We start from the raw sequence: 22,838 nt of genomic DNA on the forward strand, positions 1-22,838 counted from the left end.
TTCAATTTTTGAAATATTTGTCATTTTATGAAGAGAAAATTAAATAAAATTCTTACCGCTTTTTGTTACCTTCAAAAACAAATAGCCAGAGCCTCGTGCTGATAACGTGTTATAAATATACTACAGATTTAGTAAAATGATTGAAAGAAAGATAGTGAGGGAAACGGAACACAAGAGAGAAAGAGAGCAGAGAGCAATATATGAATTTATGTTTTTCTGTTTTCGTTTCTATATATCTCATAATGCCAAATATGGCACATATATATATATTAGATAGAATAGGTATGTAAGTGCTCCACTTTTCCAAGTGCAGCATTATGTAAGTGCACCAATTTAAAATTGTCCATGCATTTTCCATGTGGGTGGATCCCACATAGAATTAGACATCCAATTTGTAATAGAAAATTCATAATTGAGTCTAAGTATATATCAATCTAAAGTAGTTGAACAAATCCTGGTTCAGTCAGAAAGCTATTTTAGAGAACTGCTGAACTATCTCTACTCTTAAGTTTCTGTATCCCCTACGCATCTGCTAAATATTGTGGATGATGATTCATTCTTCTTTTTTTATCTTCTTTATGGTTATACCAAATTGACTATTAAAAAAATGACACACGTTAAGTCGATTCTTGTAATAGTAAGTAAAGTTACATTCCATCTCGAGTAAACCCCCAAGGCCTAATCAAATTAAAGTTGTTGTTAATGATATATCCTTAAATTAACTTTTAGCTATATTACAAGTGAAGACTAGCAAATGATTACATTCGTGTATTCGATCTCTAGTTTAACCCAAAAAAAAAAAATTGATCCACCTTAATTCACTTTTCTTTTAATCCCTCTTTACAAATTCTGTTATCCACATTTCTTGTTTAATAAAATATAGAATTTACAATCAGTAGGTTTGGAGTGACTACTTTATGTACATATAATATATGCACAGTGGGCGATCACATAAGCAGTTGCCTATAAATGTTGGAGAAGGTTTCGATGTTTTTGCAACAAGTGTAAACACCTTATTTGTTAACACTTTATAATGGAGATATATCGTTGTCCACTATGGGTTAGTGGTATATATCATTTTCATATTTAATCTCATCGAGACGTGCTCTTGCTTTCATTTTACTAAAGTCTTACTTCCATGCACACAACACTGATAAAATGCTAACTCATTACAAATATCTTTTTGTCCTTTTCTGTTAATAATTTAAGAGGTACCTCGGCATAACGGTAAGAGTTCTCGGTAAAATAAAAATGTATATAATAAGTCCAATGTGGTCTAACCTTTTTCATAGACCTGGCACATAGCGGGAGCTTAATTAGTGCTGCCCCTTTTTAAAAAAAATTCTGTTAATAGTTGCTTTCATGTCATTTCTCATGTCGCCACGCCACCTTGATTATTTGTGTCCTTTAACTTCTAATCATCCTTAAAGGTAATGCAGTAATGGAATTTACTTTTGATCCTCTGGCGTATTGATGGTGGAAACACATGCATAATGCACCAGATTGACAAACACTGGTAATTTTCTCTTAGCAGCATTATGTATTTAACCATTACTCTAGTATAGTTCTGAATATCAGACTTAATTCTGAAACATAAACTTCCATGGGGACATTTCTTGGACATCTAGTACCTGGCTTGGCCTTAGCCCTCCTTGGATTTTGGCATACAATTAGCACCATTAGAGCCAACTATCAAAATGGAACTACAAAATTCAGATCAAGGTTTTGGTACCCTTTCAAGAGTCCCCTTCCAACTTTACATCACATTGATCTTATTCTTGTCTTGTCCTTCTCCCTCTTTTGCATAGTTATCCAGTTCATAGACTTCCCTTCTCTTCACTTATCATTCAAGCTTCATAATATTGAACATGCCACCATGTTCCTTCACTTGACCGTATATGCGGGTTTTACTCTTCTTGCTGAGATAAGTAACTTACATGAGATCCTACATGGGATCTTAGGCATACTTGCTACATCTATTTTTGGTCAGGAGCTTTTCTTACTTCATTATCATTCAACTGATCATGTAGGACTTGAAGGCCATTACCACTGGCTGTTGCAACTTGTCGTGTGTATTGCCCTTATGTCAGCTCTTGTTGTCACTTGCTTCCCTTATTGTTTCCCTGCAGCACTTGTTCTTTCGATTTCAGTCATTTTCCAAGGTGTTTGGTTCATCAACATGGGATTCAACCTATGGTTTCCACACTTTGTTCCACAAGGATGTGTTATGCAATCAAGTGAAGATCATGAAAGCTCCGTGCATGGAGCGATCATGTGTCAAACAGATGAAGCTGATATAAGGGCCCGAGCTATGGCAAACTTGCAGTTTAGCTGGGTAATTGCAGCTATCTTGATCCTTGTGGCTGGTATTTCCCTTATGTTCGCCAGAAATCGAGCAGATACGACTCTGTTGTCTAAGTATGAGCAGCTTCAGAGTAGGGGCAGAGACACCCCTGTAACAATTAATTGCTTGAAGCAAACTACTAAATAAAGAAATGTACATAAGGCATCAAAAGGCCAACTTAAATAAACTTCAATGGATGTGTGGGAGGAGTGAGGACAAGTTATCGTGTGTCTTCATGGTACTAGTTCTGTGTATTGCAGTCGCTAGACTGCCTAACCGTAGTTATCAAATGAACTAAAGTTAACTTAGTTTTATGCTCTCTTCCCCCCACCCTCTCTATTTCGTCCTAAATTGTATTAATACAAAGATACCATCTTACCCCAAGAAAAGAAAATCTGGATTTTGCAGCCTGACATGAGCTACATATAAGATAGAACTCAGATTGATCAGACCAGCAGCTGAAAGCCCTTTAAGCAGAAGTTTTACTTAACTCACGATTCGATTGTTATCCAGAAGCATATGCACTCAATTCTCTTTATTGGTTGTACCTTAGTGTAATGGTTTTTGTGCTTCATTTTTACTCGGGTAGTTGAGACAGTTTCAGATACGCAGATCCAGAGGATAAGGCAATTCTCCAGCCCCTTGTACATTAATATGAATTATAGGAATAAATCCAAAATCCTCATCCAAGAGGGAGCCAATACTCAGAAGCCATCAATCAAATTGATGAATTCCTTCTAAACTCGAATAGACTTTCCTTACTTGGTCTTTGGTCGGATGACAACTCCTATTACGAGACAGATCAAGAATGTCTCGTTATAGGAATTATAAGTGCACAAAAGTTAGTTTTTGGCAATTAATTAAACCAAGCAAATGATGTTATGCAACATTCAAGTTTCCGCAATTTCCTTTTCCTCCCTCTCCTAAGGATCACATATCATCCCAATGATAATAGAAAAGATTAATTCGATACACTAATATTCCAGAGGCCCCATAGAGTATGATGTTGTCAAGACAGGAGACATAATACTGATCTTAACATGTGAAAACTTAGATTTACCAATGTTTAGTAGTTCAATATACATATCCAAAATAAATAAACTCTACATTAATGCAGAGAAAGTAAATCTTGGTGAAGAGAAAAGAAAGCATTAGCAAACTGACATGTCAATCAGATTCCTCAACAGAAGCTTCAATTCGAAGGAGGACAAAACCAACAGCAACTCCAACGAGAACCAGGGCTGTAATAACGGAAGCAATCTTGAAAATCTCAGCAGCAGCATTGCAAGTAGAAGACAAAGCTCCACCATTGCCTTGTGATGATGATGTTGATCTCAAGGAACTAACAATGTTGGCAAATGACTGTTCAGTACTCAGAGGGAGGCCTAATGAGACAACATCGTTATGTGCCTTAAGCCCTCCAAATGAATTCAAGCCACTAATGTACTTCACTTTGGTTCTTTTCTGGGAACACCTGTTTGTGCCAACTCTGGCTGCCAGAATAACTGTTGCTGGAGAGAGTGTCACTGAAGCTGTTGCCATTGCTTTCTGACCACCAACCTATATAACAATTATTAGACAGTGGCGGAGTCAGGGGTTCATTCAAAACCACATTCGCCAGAAAATTACACTAATATATAAAATCAAAATGACATTGTATTTATGCATAGTATAATATTGATTTCCCAGCCCCTTTGGCTTCTTTAATTCTTTATATTTGAATCCTAAAAATTCTAACTCGACCACTAGTGTTTAGAACATATGTATTGTGATTGTAAAAGTGAGTTTGAAGGCTAAAAGGCTTTATATATTATACTAAAAAAAGATGACATTTTCAGTTATTATTTAAAACTTGAATTTCAATTTACATGTAAATTTAAATTCTAGAATTAAAAGAAAATATTTGTTCATGATGAAATCAAGATAACTGTTCTGAATAACCTCCTTTCAACTTTATAAATTCAAGCCTTATTTGAGAAATGGCCAAGTCAATTTGCAGTATATCTCTAGAATTGTGTTGTACCTTGAAAACACTTGTTAAAGGGGCATTAATGTTTGCTCGAACTCTCCTAAAATGCCGCTGGATTGTGTTGAATCCTCCCAAAATAGTGCATTTTTGGTGGATTGTCAACATGGACAACATAGAAATATATCTCTAAAAAGGAGTGATTTTGATGCTTTAAAAACTTTCTTTTTCTTCTATTATTTTTAACAAGAGGAAGATGCATGTATGAAGAAATACAAAAGCAATGTTTATTTAAAAAAGATTGGTTTACCTGGTTGCGATGGCTTGTGGAGTGATCTAAGTTTGGGAAAGTAGAGAGAAAATAGAAGAGTAAACATGGGAGTGATATGTTTGAGGTTAATTATTAGACCAAATGGATAAGGAGATGGATGGCTGAAATTGGAGTTAACTTATAAGCTGCTGAATGTTGATAACTCCTAAATTTATAATACTGCCTACAAATTAAATATACTTGTCAATTGATTTTTCTAAAAATTGAATTAATTATAAGATTATTTTTTTTTGAGAAAAACATCATAGATTTTATACATTTTTAAAACTATACTGAATAAAGTTATATGTGTAAAATATATTTTATATATTAAAGTTACATTTTTAATTTTTTCTGCAAATATATATTTTCGAAAACTTTTGTCCTTAGCCTTTCTCTTTTTACTCCTCCATTTTATTTATTTGTCGTAGAATATTGAAGACCCATGTTATTTGTGGTTTGTTTAGATTTGGTTGAAGAGACATGAAGAACATTATTGTTGATTTTGTTGAATTTCATTGTTGATTTTTTAAGGTGTGGGTTGAATTTGACCACCGTATATTATTGATGTTTGAGAGTATCATGTCAAAGGAACTCAATAAAATAATTTGATAACTTCAGAAGAAGGGGCACTCTCTTCTTTTATCTTCTGACTAGTAAAGCAACACATACCACGGGGTAGCGACGACTATTAAAAATACAAGACTATACTAAGTTATGGAATTGATATTAAAAGATTGGATATCAAATTGGACCAATTAGGATCAATTTTAAAACAACAACGTATTGGTGAATTTTCTTGGTATCACCAAAGTTGTGACACAATTAATACTGAATTTTTTTTATGATCCACAAGTACTCGTGGCGAGGAAAGTCTTGCCCATCCATCAAAACTATGGATGATCACTACTAAAAACAGTCCAAAAAATAAAAAACAACGGAAAAAACAGTGACGGACTGCGTCGCTCAAAAAAGCAACGAAATTTGAGACGTTGCCCATCGCTTTTTTATATTTTTTAATTTTTTTTAATAAAAAGCGACGGGCAGGGACTATATGTTCGTCACTTTTTTTGGTGGATTTTTGCGCCATATATAAATATATTTAAAAATTAATTATAAAATAAAAATAATGACGGAGTCCGTCGCTTTTAATTGAAAATAATTAAATATTATTTAAAAATTGTGTCTCCGTACGTAGTTTTTTATTATATTTTATTTATCAAAAAAAATTTAAATAAGTGACGGACAGCGTCTCCCAGTCCGTCTCTCTTTTGATCAATATGGCGGTCAACTACTTAAAAAAAGCGACGGACAGGGCGACGTTGTTTGTCGCTCTTTCTGAAATATTTGAAACCAGTCCCGACTTTTTCTTATTTTCTGCGTTCTCTCTCTCTCTCTAAACCCTCCCCCTTCTCTCTAAAAATTCCAACCCCCACCCCCATCGTTGTCGTTCGTCGATGTTCGCCGCCTCCACGCCCTCCACCATCGCCGTTGTTGCCGCCGCCACTCCCCACCGTCAGTCTCTCTTCCGTATTGTTAATAAGGTTAGTTAGTTTTAGGGTTTCATTTAATTTGTTTAATGTATGTTATTAACATAGTTAATTTGTATATGTGATTTTGAATTGATGAATGTTAGAAATTAGATTTTAGGTCTTTTCTTTGAGTTGGGGTTTTTTTTTTAATTAAATTGTGAATTGAATATTTTTTGGAGTTGGAATTAAAGTGTTGTTGATGTTCAAATGTTATGTTAAGTTGGTTAGTTCTTGAAGTTAGAATGTGAAAGAAAATTTTAGGGCTTTAGTTTGAATTGCTGTTTTTTTTAATTAAATTGTGAATTGGGTGTTGTGTTAGTTGGACTTGAAGTATTTTTGAAGATAAAATTACGGTTAGAACATGAAGTAATTAGAAATTAGAATTTAGGATTTTTTATGTTTGGAAGATATTCAAGTTAGAAAAACATTGGGTTGAATGATTTTTGATGTTTGGAAGATATTCAAGTTATGAACTTGGACTTTAGGATTTTTGAACTTAGAATATTTTTTTTGGTTTGTATAAATTGTGAACTTTAGACTTTGGAACTAATTAGAACTTAGATACTTGAATTTTAGGATACTTGAATATAATATAGAACTTGACCTTAGAACTTGAATTTTGAACTTGAACTTAGAACTTTGAACTTGAAATTTTGTTGACTTTAGAAATCTTGTTGAATTGTAGTACTTATGAACTAATTAAACTAATTAGAGTTAGACGATGTTCAAAGTCATGAACTTAAATTATAAGTTGAACTTAATTATTATATGAATTAATTAATTATAAATTGAATTAATCATAACATGAACTTAATTATTATATGAATTAATTAATTATAAATTGAATTAATCATAACTTGAACTTTAATCATATGTATTAATTAATTATAAATTAAATTAATTAGAATTTGTAGTCTCGATGAATTGTTGTCATTATGAACTAATTAATTAAGCTTGAATATATGTAATTTTGTAGATGGATCATCGTTTGTGGATGTCTAACATGCATTATAAAGTTGGTGGTGTTTGAAACCTGAATTTATTGACGGTGTAAGAAGTTTTATCGATCATGCCATGACACTTGATGTTTTTAAGTGAAATGGATTGGTTAGGTGTCCTTGTCGTAAATGTAGGTGCTTGAATTTTTTTAATCCAGATATAGTTATGGTTCATTTGTATGGTAATAGATTTAAGCCTAGATATTTTGTATAGGTTGATCATGGAGAATTAGATGGATTGAATAATATATTTTATAATTTGCTACCCGTAGATGAATATAATATGCTTGCACCACATGGTCAAATTAGGGTTGAACATGATAGAGTTCAACATGATACATTTCAACATGATAGAGTTCATGAAATGGTTAATGATGCTTTCGGGATTCAAGATGGGATGGAACCCGAATAATATTTTGATGAAACTCCTAATGAAGAAGCAAGACGCTTCTATCAACATTTAGAAGAGGCTAGTCGTCCACTATGTGAAAAGAGTCCGCATTCTACTTTGTCAGTTGCAGTTAGGTTAATGAATATTAAATCAAATTGGAGTGTTCCTCATGTGGCTATGGACTCAATGGTTGATCTTTTGGGCGAACTGGTTAAAAAGAAGGGTCGTGGATCAAAAAAGTATAAATGAACAAGTTGAGCAAATTAAAGAACAAGTGCTCAACCTCGCCTGTCAGCCTCCGCCTCGTTATTCAAGAGGGTCCACTCTGGATGATTCCGACGATAGTGATGAATATATAACAAATAGTCCTTAGGGTTCCGTATGTTAGTTTATGAACATTTTAAAATTTTTTGTTAACTTTGAAACACTTTAAATCGTTCTAAATTATGATTTTATTCATTTTAAGTATTTAATTATGTTTGTTATTATGTATTTTGCGTATTTTATTTGTTGTTATTTGTGTTTGAATGGGCTGAATTGCATATAATTGAATTGAATTTTGATTACAGGTGGGCAACAGAAACTGCACAAAAATATTGCAGAAAAGCGACGGACAGGGTCCTTTAGTCCGTCGCTTTTCTGGATTTTTTAAAAATATATTTTCCATAAAAGCGACAGACAGAGACTCAAAGTCCATTGCTTTTCTGCAAATTTTTAAGAAGCCAATATAAACAAAGCAACGGATGGAGACTAATAGTCCGTCGTTTTTATTAAATAATTACTTTTTTAAAAAATAAAAAGACGGAGTCCGTCGTTTTTTATATATATATATTTTAATTAAAAAAATTAGGGGCGACTCAGTCTGTCGCTTTTTACGACCCTGTTCGTCACTCTTTTAAAAGCGTCGAGCAAAAAAGCGATGCAGTCCGTCGCTTTTTTGCGTCATTTTTTAATATTTTTTTAGTAGTGGATCCACCAAAATTTGTTAACAATTTGTTCCATAATGGAGGTTTTTAAGTTCGAAACATTTTGCCACCGAAAATAGAGGATTAGCGTTTTGAATCGAGTTCATTGCAGGGGGTTAAGCTCACAAATGGCTCTCATAAGGGCTGATCTTAATATTTTGTCTTGTAAGAAAAGTCTTACAAAAATAATCTCTATACATTTGATGAAAATTCCTCAGATAAAATTGCTACAAAATAAAGGAAGCTTGTATTTTGATAATTAAATGAAACTAAAAAAGTTATACTTTTTTCGTTTTCTTTTCTTTTCTCTCTTTTTTTCTCGTTTTTGTCTTTTTTTTCTTACGTTTTTTTCTTTCTTTTTTTCTTACGTTTCTTCCTTTCCTTCTTTTTCTTTCTTTTTTTTCTTATGTGTTTTTCTTTTCCTTCTATTATTTTTCTTACTTTCTTTCTTTTTTTCAGTGATGGAACTTAAAAAAACTATTTATTTTGTATATTTTGTAAATAAAATTTAACCCTAGATTCAAGTGCCAAGATTCAAGATAATTTTTTTTTTCATATTTACTATTTTAAATTTTTTTTATATATATAGATATATAGATATATATATATATAGTTTGAAATTTCACGTGATACTCTATAACTCTTGCTTTTGATGCAATACTTAGCCCAAAAACTTTGAAAGAAAAAGTTGCATCTCATGGGTAAGAGTTGACATTGTGTTATTGTATCTTGATTTATGAGATGCTTTATAACTCTTGACTTAGAGACAAGATTTAGATCAAAAACTTCATAAGTTACACCCAATGGGCAAGACTTGACCTACGACTCATAGGTCCCCACCTGTAGGTGTTCTCGGCGAATTTAATTAAGGGTATTTGGGACTTTTTTGAGTGTTTTAATTCTATACTAGGAACTTTTTAGGCCTTTTCCCATAAACTATAAATGCACAAACCCTCCAAATTTCTCTCATTCTCTCATTCACCTAAAATTCTCCAAGGATCACAAAGATTTCTCTCTCAAGGGTTTTCCTCAAAGTCCAAACTAGGGTTTCAAGAACTCAAGTCTCCTTTTTCAATTTAATAGCTAAGAATCATCTAGGTATGTGGGAATTTCATTCATGGATCCTTTCAATCAATGGAGTCCCAGAGATTTCTCCCTTTTTCTTCCAATTTCAATTCAATGGTTCTAGGATTTTGATGATTTAGCATTGAGTTCATTCAATTATGTTTTTACTCATCGTCAATGATCTTATTATGCATGAATTCATTTTAATTATATGTTTTCAAGGATTTTTACATGAACCCATGCATTATAACTATTTTATGATTATGAACTATGTTTTGAGTTTATGCATGCATCATGAATTTATGAACTATGATTTTAAGGATGCTTCTAGATAAAGTATCAATATGAATTTTATAAAACGTTTATCATGATTTTGATGCTTTAGATAAGTATCTTTATGAATATGTTGTGATGGCATGATATGTTGAAGGAGCTATTCTTATGATTTTCAAGTATTTATGATGAACTTAGTATTACTAGATTCTTACCATCTTCAAAGCTTATGGTATATTACGTATGATATTCCGTTGAGAGTTGACCTAGCACCGAATGGACCTTGGGGGGCTCACCCATTAGTAGAGGCATGAGAATGGTAGTAGAAACTCCATTGTCCCATAACTACGTGCCACCGTAGGAAGAAGGATCACCCGTCTTAGAAAGGGACACCCGATAGTTGATGCTTGATTCCTTAGTAGCTTAGAGGATCCACTTAGGTGACATTACGGTTCTTACCTTGGCAAGTATGAAACTACAAAGTTTAGTTATTTCTTCAAACAAGATATACAAATTACTAATAGATTTAATGAAATTTTGAATTGTATATTCAATGATGTACTAATACTAATAATCTAAATTTGATTTAATGAATAGATTCACCCTATCTTTTTGGTGTTTGAGGAAAACACTGGACTCCATGTTATAGCTCACATGATTTATGTCGCTTAGTGGTATCTCTCACAAAGATTTATGACTCTCACTATATATATTATGTTTTGACTTATGATTTTTTTCAAGTTTGCATTGACCATGTATTATGTTTTCCATTATATGTTGAGACTATCTTCTGCATTTATGTATCCACTCATGATTATACCTGTTAAGTGGCTGACCTGGCCCACAAATTTTTTTGCCCACCAATTATCTGGCTGGATCGGGTCGGACTATACCCTTACTGGGCCGGGCTAGGCTAGGCCCAATAAGTGCCAAAATCTTAAATAGCCCAGCCCACGACCCATTAAGGGTATAGTGTCCGAGCCTAATGGGCCGGGCCAGATTAGGCCCGTTGGGCTTGATTTTTTTTGCAACGTTTATATATTTGAAAATCCGAGTCAATCATCAATATAGTGTATCATTATCTATTTAATTTAGAAGTAATTATAACAAATTATATAGTCACAATATACTATCTATTAGTATATATATACATATATTATAATATATATATATATATATTATAATATATATATATATAATTCTTTTTAGGCTTTATTGAGCCAAGGATCTCCCAGAAACAGCCGTCCTACCTTGATAGAAGTAAGGTCTGCGTATAATTTACCCTCCCCAGACCCCACGTTGTGAGATTTCACTGGGTAGTTGTTGTTGTTGTATATATATATATTATATACTCACAATATACTATCTATTATAATAATATACTTATATTATATTATATATACTTACAATGTATATCTATTATTTCACATTATGCTATCTATTATAGTGATATACTCACATTATACCATCTATTATAATAATATACTTACATTATATTATATATACTTACAATGTATATCTAATATACTCACAATATGCTATCTATTATAGTGATATACTCACAATCTACTATCTATTATAATTATATACTTACATTATACTAGATATACAATCTATGTATATCAAATCTACTAACATTATACTATATATTATAGTGATATGATTAATTATATATTATATATATATACTTACAAAGTATACCAAATATACTCACAATATACTATCTATTATAGTGATATACTTAATTATATTTTATATATATACTTACAATCTATATCTAATATACTTATAATATACTATCTATTATAATAATATACTTATATTATATTATATATACTTACAATGTATATCTAATATTTCACAATATGGTCTCTATTATAGTGATATACTCTCAATCTACTATCTATTATAATTATATACTTACATTATATTATATATACTTACAATGTATACCAAATATACTCATAATATATGATCTATTATAGTGATATACTTAATTATATTTTATATATATACTTATAATATATATGTAATATACTCACAATATGCCATTTATTATAATAATATACTTACATTATATTATATATACTTACAATGTATATCTAATATACTCACAATATACTATCTATTATAATAATATACTTACATTATACTATCTATTATAATGATATACTTACATTATACTATCTATTATAATGATATACTATCTATTATAATATAAATAATTAATATATATATATATATATATATATATATATATATATATATATATATATATATATAATATACTCACAATATACTATCTATTATAATAATATACTTACATTATATATTATATACTTACAATGTATAACAAATATACTCACAATATACTATAAAAAAAGGGCAGCCCGGTGCACTTAAGCTCCCGCTATGCGCTATCTATTATAATAATGTATTTATATTATATTATATATATTTACATTGTATATCTAATATACTATCTATTATAATAATACACTTACATTGTATTATATATATACTTACAATGTATATCTGATATACTCACAATATACCATCTATTATAATAATATACTTACATTATATATTATATATACTTACAATGTATAACAAATATACTCACAATATATGATCTATTATAATAATATACTTATAATGTATATCTAATATACTCACAATATACTATCAATTATAATAATATACTTACATTATATATTATATATACTTACAATATATAACTAATATACTCACAATATATGATATATTATAATAATATACTTACATTGTATTTTATATACTTACAATGTATATCTAATATACTCACAATATACTATCAATTATAATAATATACTTACATTATATAACGCACTATGATTTCTGGTACTCTGCTGTATGTTATTTATGGTATTTATGTTATTATCCAATAATAATATCTACTGTTTTTTGTGCTTTGATTATACTGTTGTTTGGATCGTTTTCGTTATCTACTTATTTACTCTAATATTCTTATCTAACCTTGTTCTATACTTTTATTGAGCCGAGGGTCTTTCGGAAACAACCGTCCTACATTGATAGGAGTCAGGTCTGCGTACACTCTACCCTCCCCAGACCCCACGATGTGGGATTTCACTGGGTTGTTGTTGTTGTTGTACATATTATATATACTTACAATGTATAACTAATATACTCACAATATACTATCTATTATAATAATATACTTACATTATGTTGAAATCTTATAATGACTACAAATTTAATTTTCAATATATGTTATGTAAAGTAAAAAAAAATTATTTAATTGAATCATACAAAATTTATAAGGAAAAAAATTAAAAAATGCAAAGACTCAATGAGTCTTTGATTTTATTAATATATTAATAAAATTTAAAACATACAAATTACAAACTTAAAATTAGTTGTATATAATAAATTATAATTTTTACGTATTTTGAATCATTTTCTCCAATTCATCTGTAGTAACATTAACAGGAATTGACTCATAATTTTCTAAATCAACTAATTTATAATTTGGACTAGCTTGTGCCGAAGGATCTCCAATTGACATTATTTCTTCAAGTTCTTCTTCTCCTTTTGTATCTTTTGCTCTTCCTTTATTTCTACGCTCTGATCTAATTCAATCTGTAAGGCAAACTAAAAGATTCATAGCATTGCTCCCAAATAGTATCGATTGTCTCTGATCTGCTATCTTCCTTGACTAAATGCGTTCTCCGATGCAATAGTTGACATTGAAACATTTAGCACATTCCTAGCCATGATTGATAGTATTGGATATTGTTTTTGATTGTTCTTCCACCAATCAAGTGTAGTGACACTATTTTCATCATAGATCTCTAGAGCCTGTCTCAAATAATAATTAAGCTCGTCTCAATTTATGCTCCATTATGATGTAGGCTGCATTTTATTTCAAATAGATAAATTAAAAGAACCATGGACAGGCATATCACGTGCCTGTCTTTTAGAAAATGATGACTCGTCAGAAGGACGAGATAGAGGAACAGTATGACTAGGGGTAACATTATCAAGTAAATTGATATAATAATTATATAATATTTGAATGTGATCATTTGTATCACTCATTGCCTTAAATTGTAACACCCCTCAAAATATTTCCCTAAGATTCGGACCCTTCTTGTATTCGAGTAGGGTCAAACTCGAGTATTGTGGAGCATTTGCAGGAGTTAAGACGAGTCCTTGAGAAATTGAGAAGTGCTAGAGGTGATGTGGGGTCACGAAGGACCCCTAGGTCCAAGCTAAGTCTAAAAGATTCGTCGTGGCTAAGTTTTAGGATGAGTTCATATGAGAGGTCGACTTCTAACGATCCTATCTTTTGAAAGACGACAATCTGGGTGGCCCACGACCCATCAAATTAAAGCTCGTCGAGTCTTTTTTCCAACGCCACCAAGAATGTAATTTTTAGAGTTCAGAGTCAAAAGATATGACGATCCTAAGATGAACTAGCTTAGTAGAGATTTTCAGGCCTGGGTTGCAATTGCTGGAAAACTGGGTTGGCGCCGCAGTGGCACGACTCTCCACTATCGCGCCAGAAACATGCCTCAGTAGTTTGGTCTCTGGCGTGGCGCGCCACTGCGAGGTATGCAGGTTTTAGGCATAATCAGCCTGGCGCTGCAATGGCGTGATGCGCCACTATCGCGCTAGGTGCATTTTTAGCCTATTTTCAGAACTTTTGAGGAGGGGTAATTTGGGAACTTACCCAAGTTATATATGTATCATCCTTGGCCAATTTGGGGACATATTTTCATCCCCCACTCTCTCTCTAGATAAGCCCTAGAAATCTCTCCCTCTCTCTTCTTCTTCTTCTTCTTCTTCTTCTCTATTTCCAACAAGAAGAGTTCCAAGAGCTTCAAGACTTCAAGCTTTCCATTGAAGACCCAACGAGAAGGTTTCTTCAAGAGTCTATTCTAAGGTATGTAAGTCTATCCAAAACATGGGTTGAGTCCACCCATGTGCCCTACTCTTGCTTTGAGGTTAGATGTCCATGAAAATGGAGTTTCTTGGTATGGTTTATGGTTGAATGAGTTTTGTCCCCAATTTAATTTATTCTATATGTGTTGATGTTGTTGAGCTAGGAAGTTCCTAAAATGAGACCTTATGTGAGTATGAGTTGATGGAAATGAGTTGTTAAAAAATATGTTTATTGATCTTCTTAACTATGTGGATTATGATAAAAGATGTTATTTTCTTAAGAAGTGTTGCCTATTTTAAAGTGTGATTTAAAGTCTTGAAGTTGTGATGAGTCTCAAGGATTTCTCAAATGGATGGAGTAAATGATTGGTTATGTCTATATGTTGCTATAAATATTTTTTTAAATTTCTTTTGAAAGATATGATTGAGATTGATCGGATAGTATGATTGAGAGAGATTTGATCATATTAGAGTTGATGAGTTGACAAAGTTGTAATGAGACTTGTTGATGTGATTTGATTGAGTTGATTTGATGGAGTTTTATGAGCATTGAGTCTTGGGAGGAGTATCGAGCACCAAATTGGGCAAGAGTATAGTCCATACTCGAACCCAATAACTACGTCGCCAAACGTAGGGGGGATTGAACCGTTAAAGTCGGATGTTTCCCCAAGATGTTTGTCCTGACATTATAGGACTTGGTTGGATTGGATCCATGATTGGTTGATTCATTCATACCCTGGCAAAGTATGAACGGACGCGGCAACAACATCGGTTTATTGTACTTTCACTGGCTCATAAGTGATGGTTGTCGGGTAAGAGAAACTCCCAAATAGGCCTTGCTAGTATTCTGAGTTAGATTGAGTTGAATTGTATGTGATTGGTCCCGTCTAAATCATATCCTTGTTTATACTTAGGACATGTGATTGAGTTGTTATCCTTTTTGAGTTGGGATTCCGAGTTGATTGATTCTTCCTTGATGTTTGTTGCATTTGGCCATTTTACATACTCGTACATTCCATGTACTGACGCCATTTGGCCTGCATCATTTCATGATGCAGAGACAGGTACTAGGGATCATCAACCGGCACTCCGTTGAAGATCCACATACACTCCCAACTAGTTGGTGAGTCCTCCTAGTTTTCGAAGGATGTTGATCTTTCTTGTATAGTGTGTTGTCGTTTCCTTTATTTTGATTATTGGTAGCCATGGACTTGTCATTGGCACCTCTTAGAATTTGGTAGAGGCTTCATAGATTGGAGTGTGGGGAGGTTGAACTATTATTTTGAGGAGCCTTATTATATTGTTTTGTTGGGTTGAAAATGCTTGGCCTTCGGCCCCCATATATATATGAACAGTATTTCATTAATTGAGTTTTCTGCTAAGAGAACATGATTGAATGAATGTGTGACTGGACTAGGTGGTTCGCTCGGAGGTCAGAAATGGCCTTCGAGTGCCGGCCACGCCTAGGGTACCTTCCTAGGACGTGACAAACATGGTATCAGAGCCTAGAGTTCAAGAGTTCTAGGGAGTCTATGAAGCCGTGTGTAGTAGAGTCTTCTTTATGGGCGTGTTGTGAACCACACTTATAAGCAGGAGGCTATAAGACATTAGAAATTATTTCATTTCTTTCATACTCTAAATTCATGCGATGGAGTTAAACTCTATGAAACTTCCCTTCTAATTCATGCATTTATACGTTACAGATAATGCCTCCAAAACATACTGTTAGCCAGAGAAATATCGATAATGCAGAGATGCTCCAATCTGAGGTACGCCCGGCAAGGGCTAGAGGCCGACCTGCGAGGTATACGGAGGCGCCCCAAGTGCCTGCTACTCCACTTGCACCCACATCAGAGGCAGAATTTAGAGAGGCGATTACAATGCTCACTCAATTAATGGCTGCCCGAAATGGTAACCAGAGTTCGCCGACTCTTAGATCTAGTTCCCAAGAGCCGTCTACTGCCGCCAGAATTCGAGACTTTCTGAGAATGAATCCGCCAGCATTCACGGGTTCGAAGGTTGATGAGGACCCCCAAAATTTTATTGATGAGATGTGAAATTTTTTGAAAGCTATGCATACTACAGAAATTGAGGGGGTTGAGTTGGTGTCTTATCAACTCAAGGATGTGGCAAACATCTGGTATAACTAATGGGAGCAAGGTAGGGGTGACGATGCTGAACCTGCTAGGTGGGATGAATTTGAGGGAGCCTTTCTTGACCACTTCTTTCCTCGAGAATTGAGGGAAGCGAAAGTGGAGGAATTTGTGAATCTGAGACAGGAAGGTATGACTGTTAAGGAGTATGGCCTGAAGTTCATCCAGCTATCCAGGTATGCTCCAGAAATGATCCCAGATATGAGGTCAAAAATGAGGAAGTTCATCTCCGGATTAGGGAGGCATGTGAAAAAGAAGTGCAAAGCAGCATTGTTGATCTCGGATATGGATATTTCCATATTAATGGTGTATGCTCAATAGGTAGAGGATGAGAAAAGAAGAGACAGAGAAGAGAACCTAAGCAAGAAGGTAAAATCAGCAGGCCATGAGAGTGAACAGAGGCAAAACAAGGGCAACATGTCTTTCTTCCAGAAGAGGCCTTCCAACTATGCCTCATCTACCGCCAGTGCACCTATGCCGTAGAATAGGTACGATCGGCAGGGTCAGAGTCGCCAGAATTTTAGACCCCAGGGTTCTCAATCACAAGCTAGCATGGGTCAAGGTTCACAAAGGAAGCCACCATGCGTCAAGTGTGGTAAGTTTTACTTGGGAGAGTGCAGAGCGGGAAAGATGGGTTGTTATAAATGCGGCCAAATAGACCATTTTCAGAAGGAGTGTCCAACATGGGGGAACAGAGCCCAGTTCTGTACTACCGCACCACCGACTAGGGGTAAGAATAGGGGCACTACTTCAGGCATGAGGGGAGGTACGAACTGTTTATATGCCATGGGTAGTCCTCAAGATCAAGAGGACTCTCCAAATGTCGTAACGGGTATGATTTGAGTCTCTTCTCTTGATTGTTATGTATTGATGGATCCGGGTGCCACCCTATCCTTTATAACTCCTTACGTGGATAGTAAATTCAATAAAATTCCTAAATGTCTTCTTGAGCCTTTCAGTGTAACCACTTCTGTGGGTGGTTCTGTCTTAGCTGAGAGAGTCTATAGAGATTGCACTGTGTCAATTCATCACAGGGATACCTTGGCTGACTTGGTTGAGTTGGACATGGTTGATATCGATATGATCCTTGACATGGACTGACTTTATGTCTGTTATGCCTCTATTGATTATAGGACTCGGGTGGTTAAGTTCAAATTCCCGAACGAAGCTTTCATAGAGTGGAGGGGTAGTCCCGTTATGCCTAAGGGTAAGTTTATTTCTTACCTTAGGGACATGAAGCTAATCTCAAAAGGGTGTATCTATCACATTATCCGAGTGAAAGATGGCAATGTTGACTCTCCATCTCTCGAGTCGGTCCCGATTGTCAATGAGTTTCCCGACGTCTTTCCCGAGGATCTGCCTGGAGTCCCTCCTGATAGGGAGATCGACTTTGGGATTGATATTCTTCCTGACACCCAGCCTATCTCAATCCCTCCATATAGAATGGCTCCATCCAAGTTGAAGGAGTTGAAAGAACAGTTGAAGGACTTGTTATATAAGGGATTCATTAGGCCGAGTGTCTCACCATGGGGTTCTCCGGTCCTATTCGTGCGAAAGAAGGATGGGTCCCTTAGAATGTGTATTGACTACAAGCAGCTAAACAAGGTCATCGTAAAGAACAAATACCCTCTCCCTAGAATAGATGATTTATTTGATCAACTTCAAGGTGCCACGTGTTTCTCAAAGATAGACTTGAGATCCGGCTACCACAGTTGAAGGTGAGAGAATGTGATATTCCGAAGACTGCTTTCCAGACTCGTTATGGCCACTTTGAATTTTTGGTCATGTCCTTTGGATTGACAAATGTCCCCGCAGCTTTTATGGATCTCATGAACCGAGTGTTTAAACCATATCTTGATATGTTTGTGATTGTATTCATAGATGATATTCTAGTCTACTCCAAGAATAAAAAGGAGCACGCCTATCATCTTAGAGTCGTTTTACAAACTTTGAGGGACCAGGTATTGTATGCAAAGTTCTCCAAATGTGAATTTTGGCTTGCATTAGTGGCCTTCCTAGGCCACATTGTATCTGGAGATGGTATTCAGGTTGACGCTCAGAAGATTGAAGCGGTGAAGAATTGGCCCAGACCCACATCCCCGACAGAGATAAGAAGCTTCTTGGGTTTGGCTGGCTATTATCGAAGATTTGTAGAGGGATTCTAATCCATATCATCACCATTGACTAAGTTGACTCAAAAGAAGGCTAAGTTCCAATGGTCCGATGCTTGTGAGGAGAGTTTTCAGAAATTGAAGACCAAGCTAACCACTACTCCTATCCTGACCTTGCCCGATGGAACAGAGGGCTTTGTGGTCTACTGTGATGCATCCAGAAATGGTTTGGGTTGTGTGTTGATGCAAAGGGGAAGGTGATAGCCTATTCTTCAAGACAACTTAAGGTCCATGAGAGGAACGACCCAACTCATGACCTCGAGCTGGCAGCTGTGGTGTTTGCGCTTAAAATCTGGCGCCACTACTTGTATAGAGTGCATGTTGACGTATTCACCGATCACAAGAGCTTACAATATGTCTTCATCCAGAAAGAACTCAACCTGAGGCAAAGTAGATGGCTCGAGCTACTCAAGGACTACGATATGAGCATCCTCTACCATCCAGGTAAAGCTAATATTGTTGCTGATGCTCTTAGCATATTGTCTATGGGTAGCACTGCCCATGTGGAGGAGGGAAGGAGGGAATTGGCGAAGGAGGTACATCGATTAGCCCGATTGGGAGTTCGACTCGAAGAGAATAATGAAGGTGGAGTAAACATTCAAGATGGGGCTACGTCCTCACTTGTAGCAGAGGTAAAGGAGAAACAAGATTAGGATCCCATCCTCCTCCGGTTGAAAGAAGTTGTTCACAAGCAAGGGGTGATGGTTTTCACCAAAGGGGGAGATGGTGTGTTGAGGTACCAAAGTAGATTGTGTGTACCTGATGTCGATGATGTTCGAGAGAGGATTATGGCCGAAGCGCATAGTTCCAGATACTCTATTCATCCAGGCTCCACAAAAATGTACCATGACTTGAGGGAAATCTATTGGTGGAGTGGGATGAAGAGGGATATTACGGAATTTGTTTCCAAGTGCCCGAATTGCCAACAGGTGAAGGTTGAGCATCAAAGGCCATGTGGTTTAGCCCAAAACATAGAAATTCCAGAATGGAAGTGGGAGATGATCAACATGGACTTTATTGCAGGCTTGTCGAAGTCCCGAAAGCAACATGATTCCATTTGGGTGATTGTGGATAGAATGACGAAATCAGCTCACTTCTTGGCGGTTAAGACTACAGACACCGCAGAATATTATGCAAAGTTGTACATTCAGGAGATCATCAGGTTGCATGGGGTCCCTTTGTCTATCATCTCAGACAGAGGAGCTCAATTCACTTCCCAATTTTGAAAATCCTTTCAGAAGGGACTGGGTTCGAGGGTGAACCTGAGTACAGCCTTCCATCCCCAAACAGATGGCCAGGTAGAGCGCATCATCCAGACATTGGAAGATATGTTGATGGCATATGTGCTTGACTTCAAGGGAAATTGGGATGACCACTTACTTCTCATAGAGTTTGTGTACAATAATAGCTATCATGCAAGCATCCAAATGGCTCCGTATGAAGCTTTGTATGGGAGGAGGTGTAGATCGTCCATTGGGTGGTTTGAAGTTGGTGAGATTGAGTTGATTGGGCCTGACTTTGTTCACCAAGCCATGGAGAAGGTGAGAGTTATCCAAGATAGGCTAAAGACAGCCCAAAGCCGCCAAAAATCTTACACCGATGTGAGGAGGAGAGACTTGGAGTTTGAGGTGGGTGATTGAGTGTATTTGAAAGTTTTACCCATGAAGGGTGTTATGAGGTTTGGAAGGAAAGAGAAGCTCAGTCCTCGATATATTGGTCCTTACCAAATTTCGAGGCAGATTGAAAGTGTTGCCTATGAGTTGGAGTTACCTTCAGAGCTAGCCTCTATTCATCCGGTGTTCCATGTTTTGATGTTGAAGAAGTACTTGGGCGATCCCTCGTTGGTAGTCTCCATTGATAGCATTGGAATTAAGGATAGCTTGTCTTATAAAGAGGTTCCGATCCAAATTCTTGATCGCCAAATTTGCAAGTTGAGGAACAAAGAGGTTGCCTCAGTCAAAGTCCTATGGAGGAACCAATTTGTTGAGGAATCCATATGGGAAGCGGAGGAATCCATGAAATCTAAATATCCACATCTATTCGTGCCTACCGATAAGAATGTTGAAGGTAATGACCATTTCCTTGACTTGAATTCATTTGTGCATTTTGAGTCTTGATTGATAATTGTTTAAGAATTTGATTAATTGAATGACTGAATTCTTGATTGTGATTTGCGCCCTGAGTCCATTCTTGGTTACTCGTCATTCAAGGATGAATGATCCTAAGAGGGAGATAATGTAACACCCCTCAAATTTTTTTCCTAAGATTCGGACCCTTCTTGTATTCGGGTAGGGTCAAACTCGAGTATTGTGAAGCATTTGCAGGATTTAAGACGAGTCCTTGAGAAATTAAGAAGTGCTAGAGGTGATGTGGGGTCACGAAGGACCCCTAGGACCAAGCTAAGTCCAAAAGATTCATCGTGGCTAAATTTTAGGATGAGTTTATATGAGGGGTCGACTTCTAATGATCCTATCTTTTGAAAGACAACAATATAGGTGTCCCACGACCCATCAAATTAAAGGTCATCGAGTCTTCTTTCCAACGCCACCAAGAATGTAATTTTTGGAGTTCGGAGTCAAAAGATATGACGATCCTAAGATGAACTAGCTCAGTAGAGATTTTCAGGCCTGGGTTGCAATTGCTGGAAAACTGGGCTTGGCGCCGCAGTGGCGCGACGTACCACTATCACGCAAGAAACATGCCTCAGTAGTTTGGTCTCTGACGTGGCGCGCCACTACGAGGTGTGCAGGTTTTAGGCGTAATCAGCCTGGCGCTGCAATGGCGCGATGCACCTATTTTCAGAACTTTTGAGGAGGGGTAATTTGGGAACTTACCCAAGTTATATATGTATCATCCTTGGCCAATTTGGGGACATATTTTCAGCCCCCACTCTCTCTCTAGAAAAGCCCTAGAAATCTCTCCCTCTCTCTTCTTCTTCTTCTTCTCTATTTCCAACAAGAAGAGTTCCAAGAGCTTCAAGACTTCAAGCTTTCCATTGAAGACCCAATGATAAGGTTTATTCAAGAGTCTATTCTAAGGTATGTAAGTCTATCCAAAATATGGGTTGAGTCCACCCATGTGCCCTACTCTTGCTTTGAGGTTAGATGTCCATGAAAATGGAGTTTCTTGGTATGGTTTATGGTTGAATGAGTTTTGTCCCCAATTTAATTGATTCTATATGTGTTGATGTTGTTGAGCTAGGAAGTTCCTAAAATGAGACCTTATGTGAGTATGAGTTGATGGAAATGAGTTGTTAAAAAATATGTTTATTGATCTTCTTAACTATGTGGATTATGATAAAAAATGTTATTTTCTTAAGAAGTGTTGCCTATTTTAAAGTGTGATTTAAACTCTTGAAGTTGTGATGAGTCTCAAGGATTTCTCAAATGGATGGAGTAAATGATTGGTTATGTCTATATGTTGCTATAAATGTGCTTTTAAATTTCTTTTGAAAGATATGATTGAGATTGATCGGATAGTATGATTGATAGAGATTTGATCATGATAGAGTTGATGAGTTGACAAGGTTGTAATGAGACTTGTCGATGTGATTTGATTGAGTTGATTTGATGGAGTTTTATGAGCATTGAGTCTTGGAAGGAGTATCGAGCACCGAATTGGGCAAGAGTATAGTCCATACTCGAACCCAATAACTACGTCGCCAAACGTAGGGGGGATTGAACCGTTAAAGTCGGATGTTTCCCCGAGATGTTTGTCCTGACATTA

At 35.5% G+C, this 22,838-nt stretch overlaps 2 protein-coding genes across 3 annotated transcripts; one reads left to right on the forward strand and one right to left on the reverse strand.

Moving 5' to 3' along the window:
• The first annotated feature begins 1,319 nt into the window (after positions 1-1,319).
• Positions 1,320-2,652, forward strand: LOC129876594 (uncharacterized). Its single transcript, XM_055952070.1, has one exon. It carries the CDS (start codon positions 1,604-1,606, stop codon positions 2,489-2,491), a length of 888 nt encoding a protein of 295 aa, XP_055808045.1. The 5' UTR covers positions 1,320-1,603; the 3' UTR covers positions 2,492-2,652.
• A 722-nt stretch (positions 2,653-3,374) lies between these two features.
• Positions 3,375-4,770, reverse strand: LOC129876596 (uncharacterized). Of its 2 annotated transcripts, none has more exons than XM_055952072.1 (2): positions 4,621-4,770; positions 3,375-3,904 (listed from the first exon to the last, which is right to left on the reverse strand). In XM_055952072.1, the coding sequence occupies exon 2, from the start codon at positions 3,884-3,886 to the stop codon at positions 3,512-3,514; it is 375 nt and encodes a 124-aa protein (XP_055808047.1). In that variant the 5' UTR covers positions 3,887-3,904; positions 4,621-4,770; the 3' UTR covers positions 3,375-3,511. The 2 variants fall into 2 exon arrangements, with proteins under 2 accessions (XP_055808047.1, XP_055808046.1); XM_055952071.1 differs by lacking the exon at positions 4,621-4,770 and adding an exon at positions 4,368-4,597.
• Between the last annotated feature and the right edge of the window lie 18,068 nt (positions 4,771-22,838).

This window comes from Solanum dulcamara, chromosome 12 (assembly GCF_947179165.1).
Source record: "Solanum dulcamara chromosome 12, daSolDulc1.2, whole genome shotgun sequence".
Taxonomy (NCBI): Eukaryota; Viridiplantae; Streptophyta; class Magnoliopsida; order Solanales; family Solanaceae; genus Solanum; species Solanum dulcamara.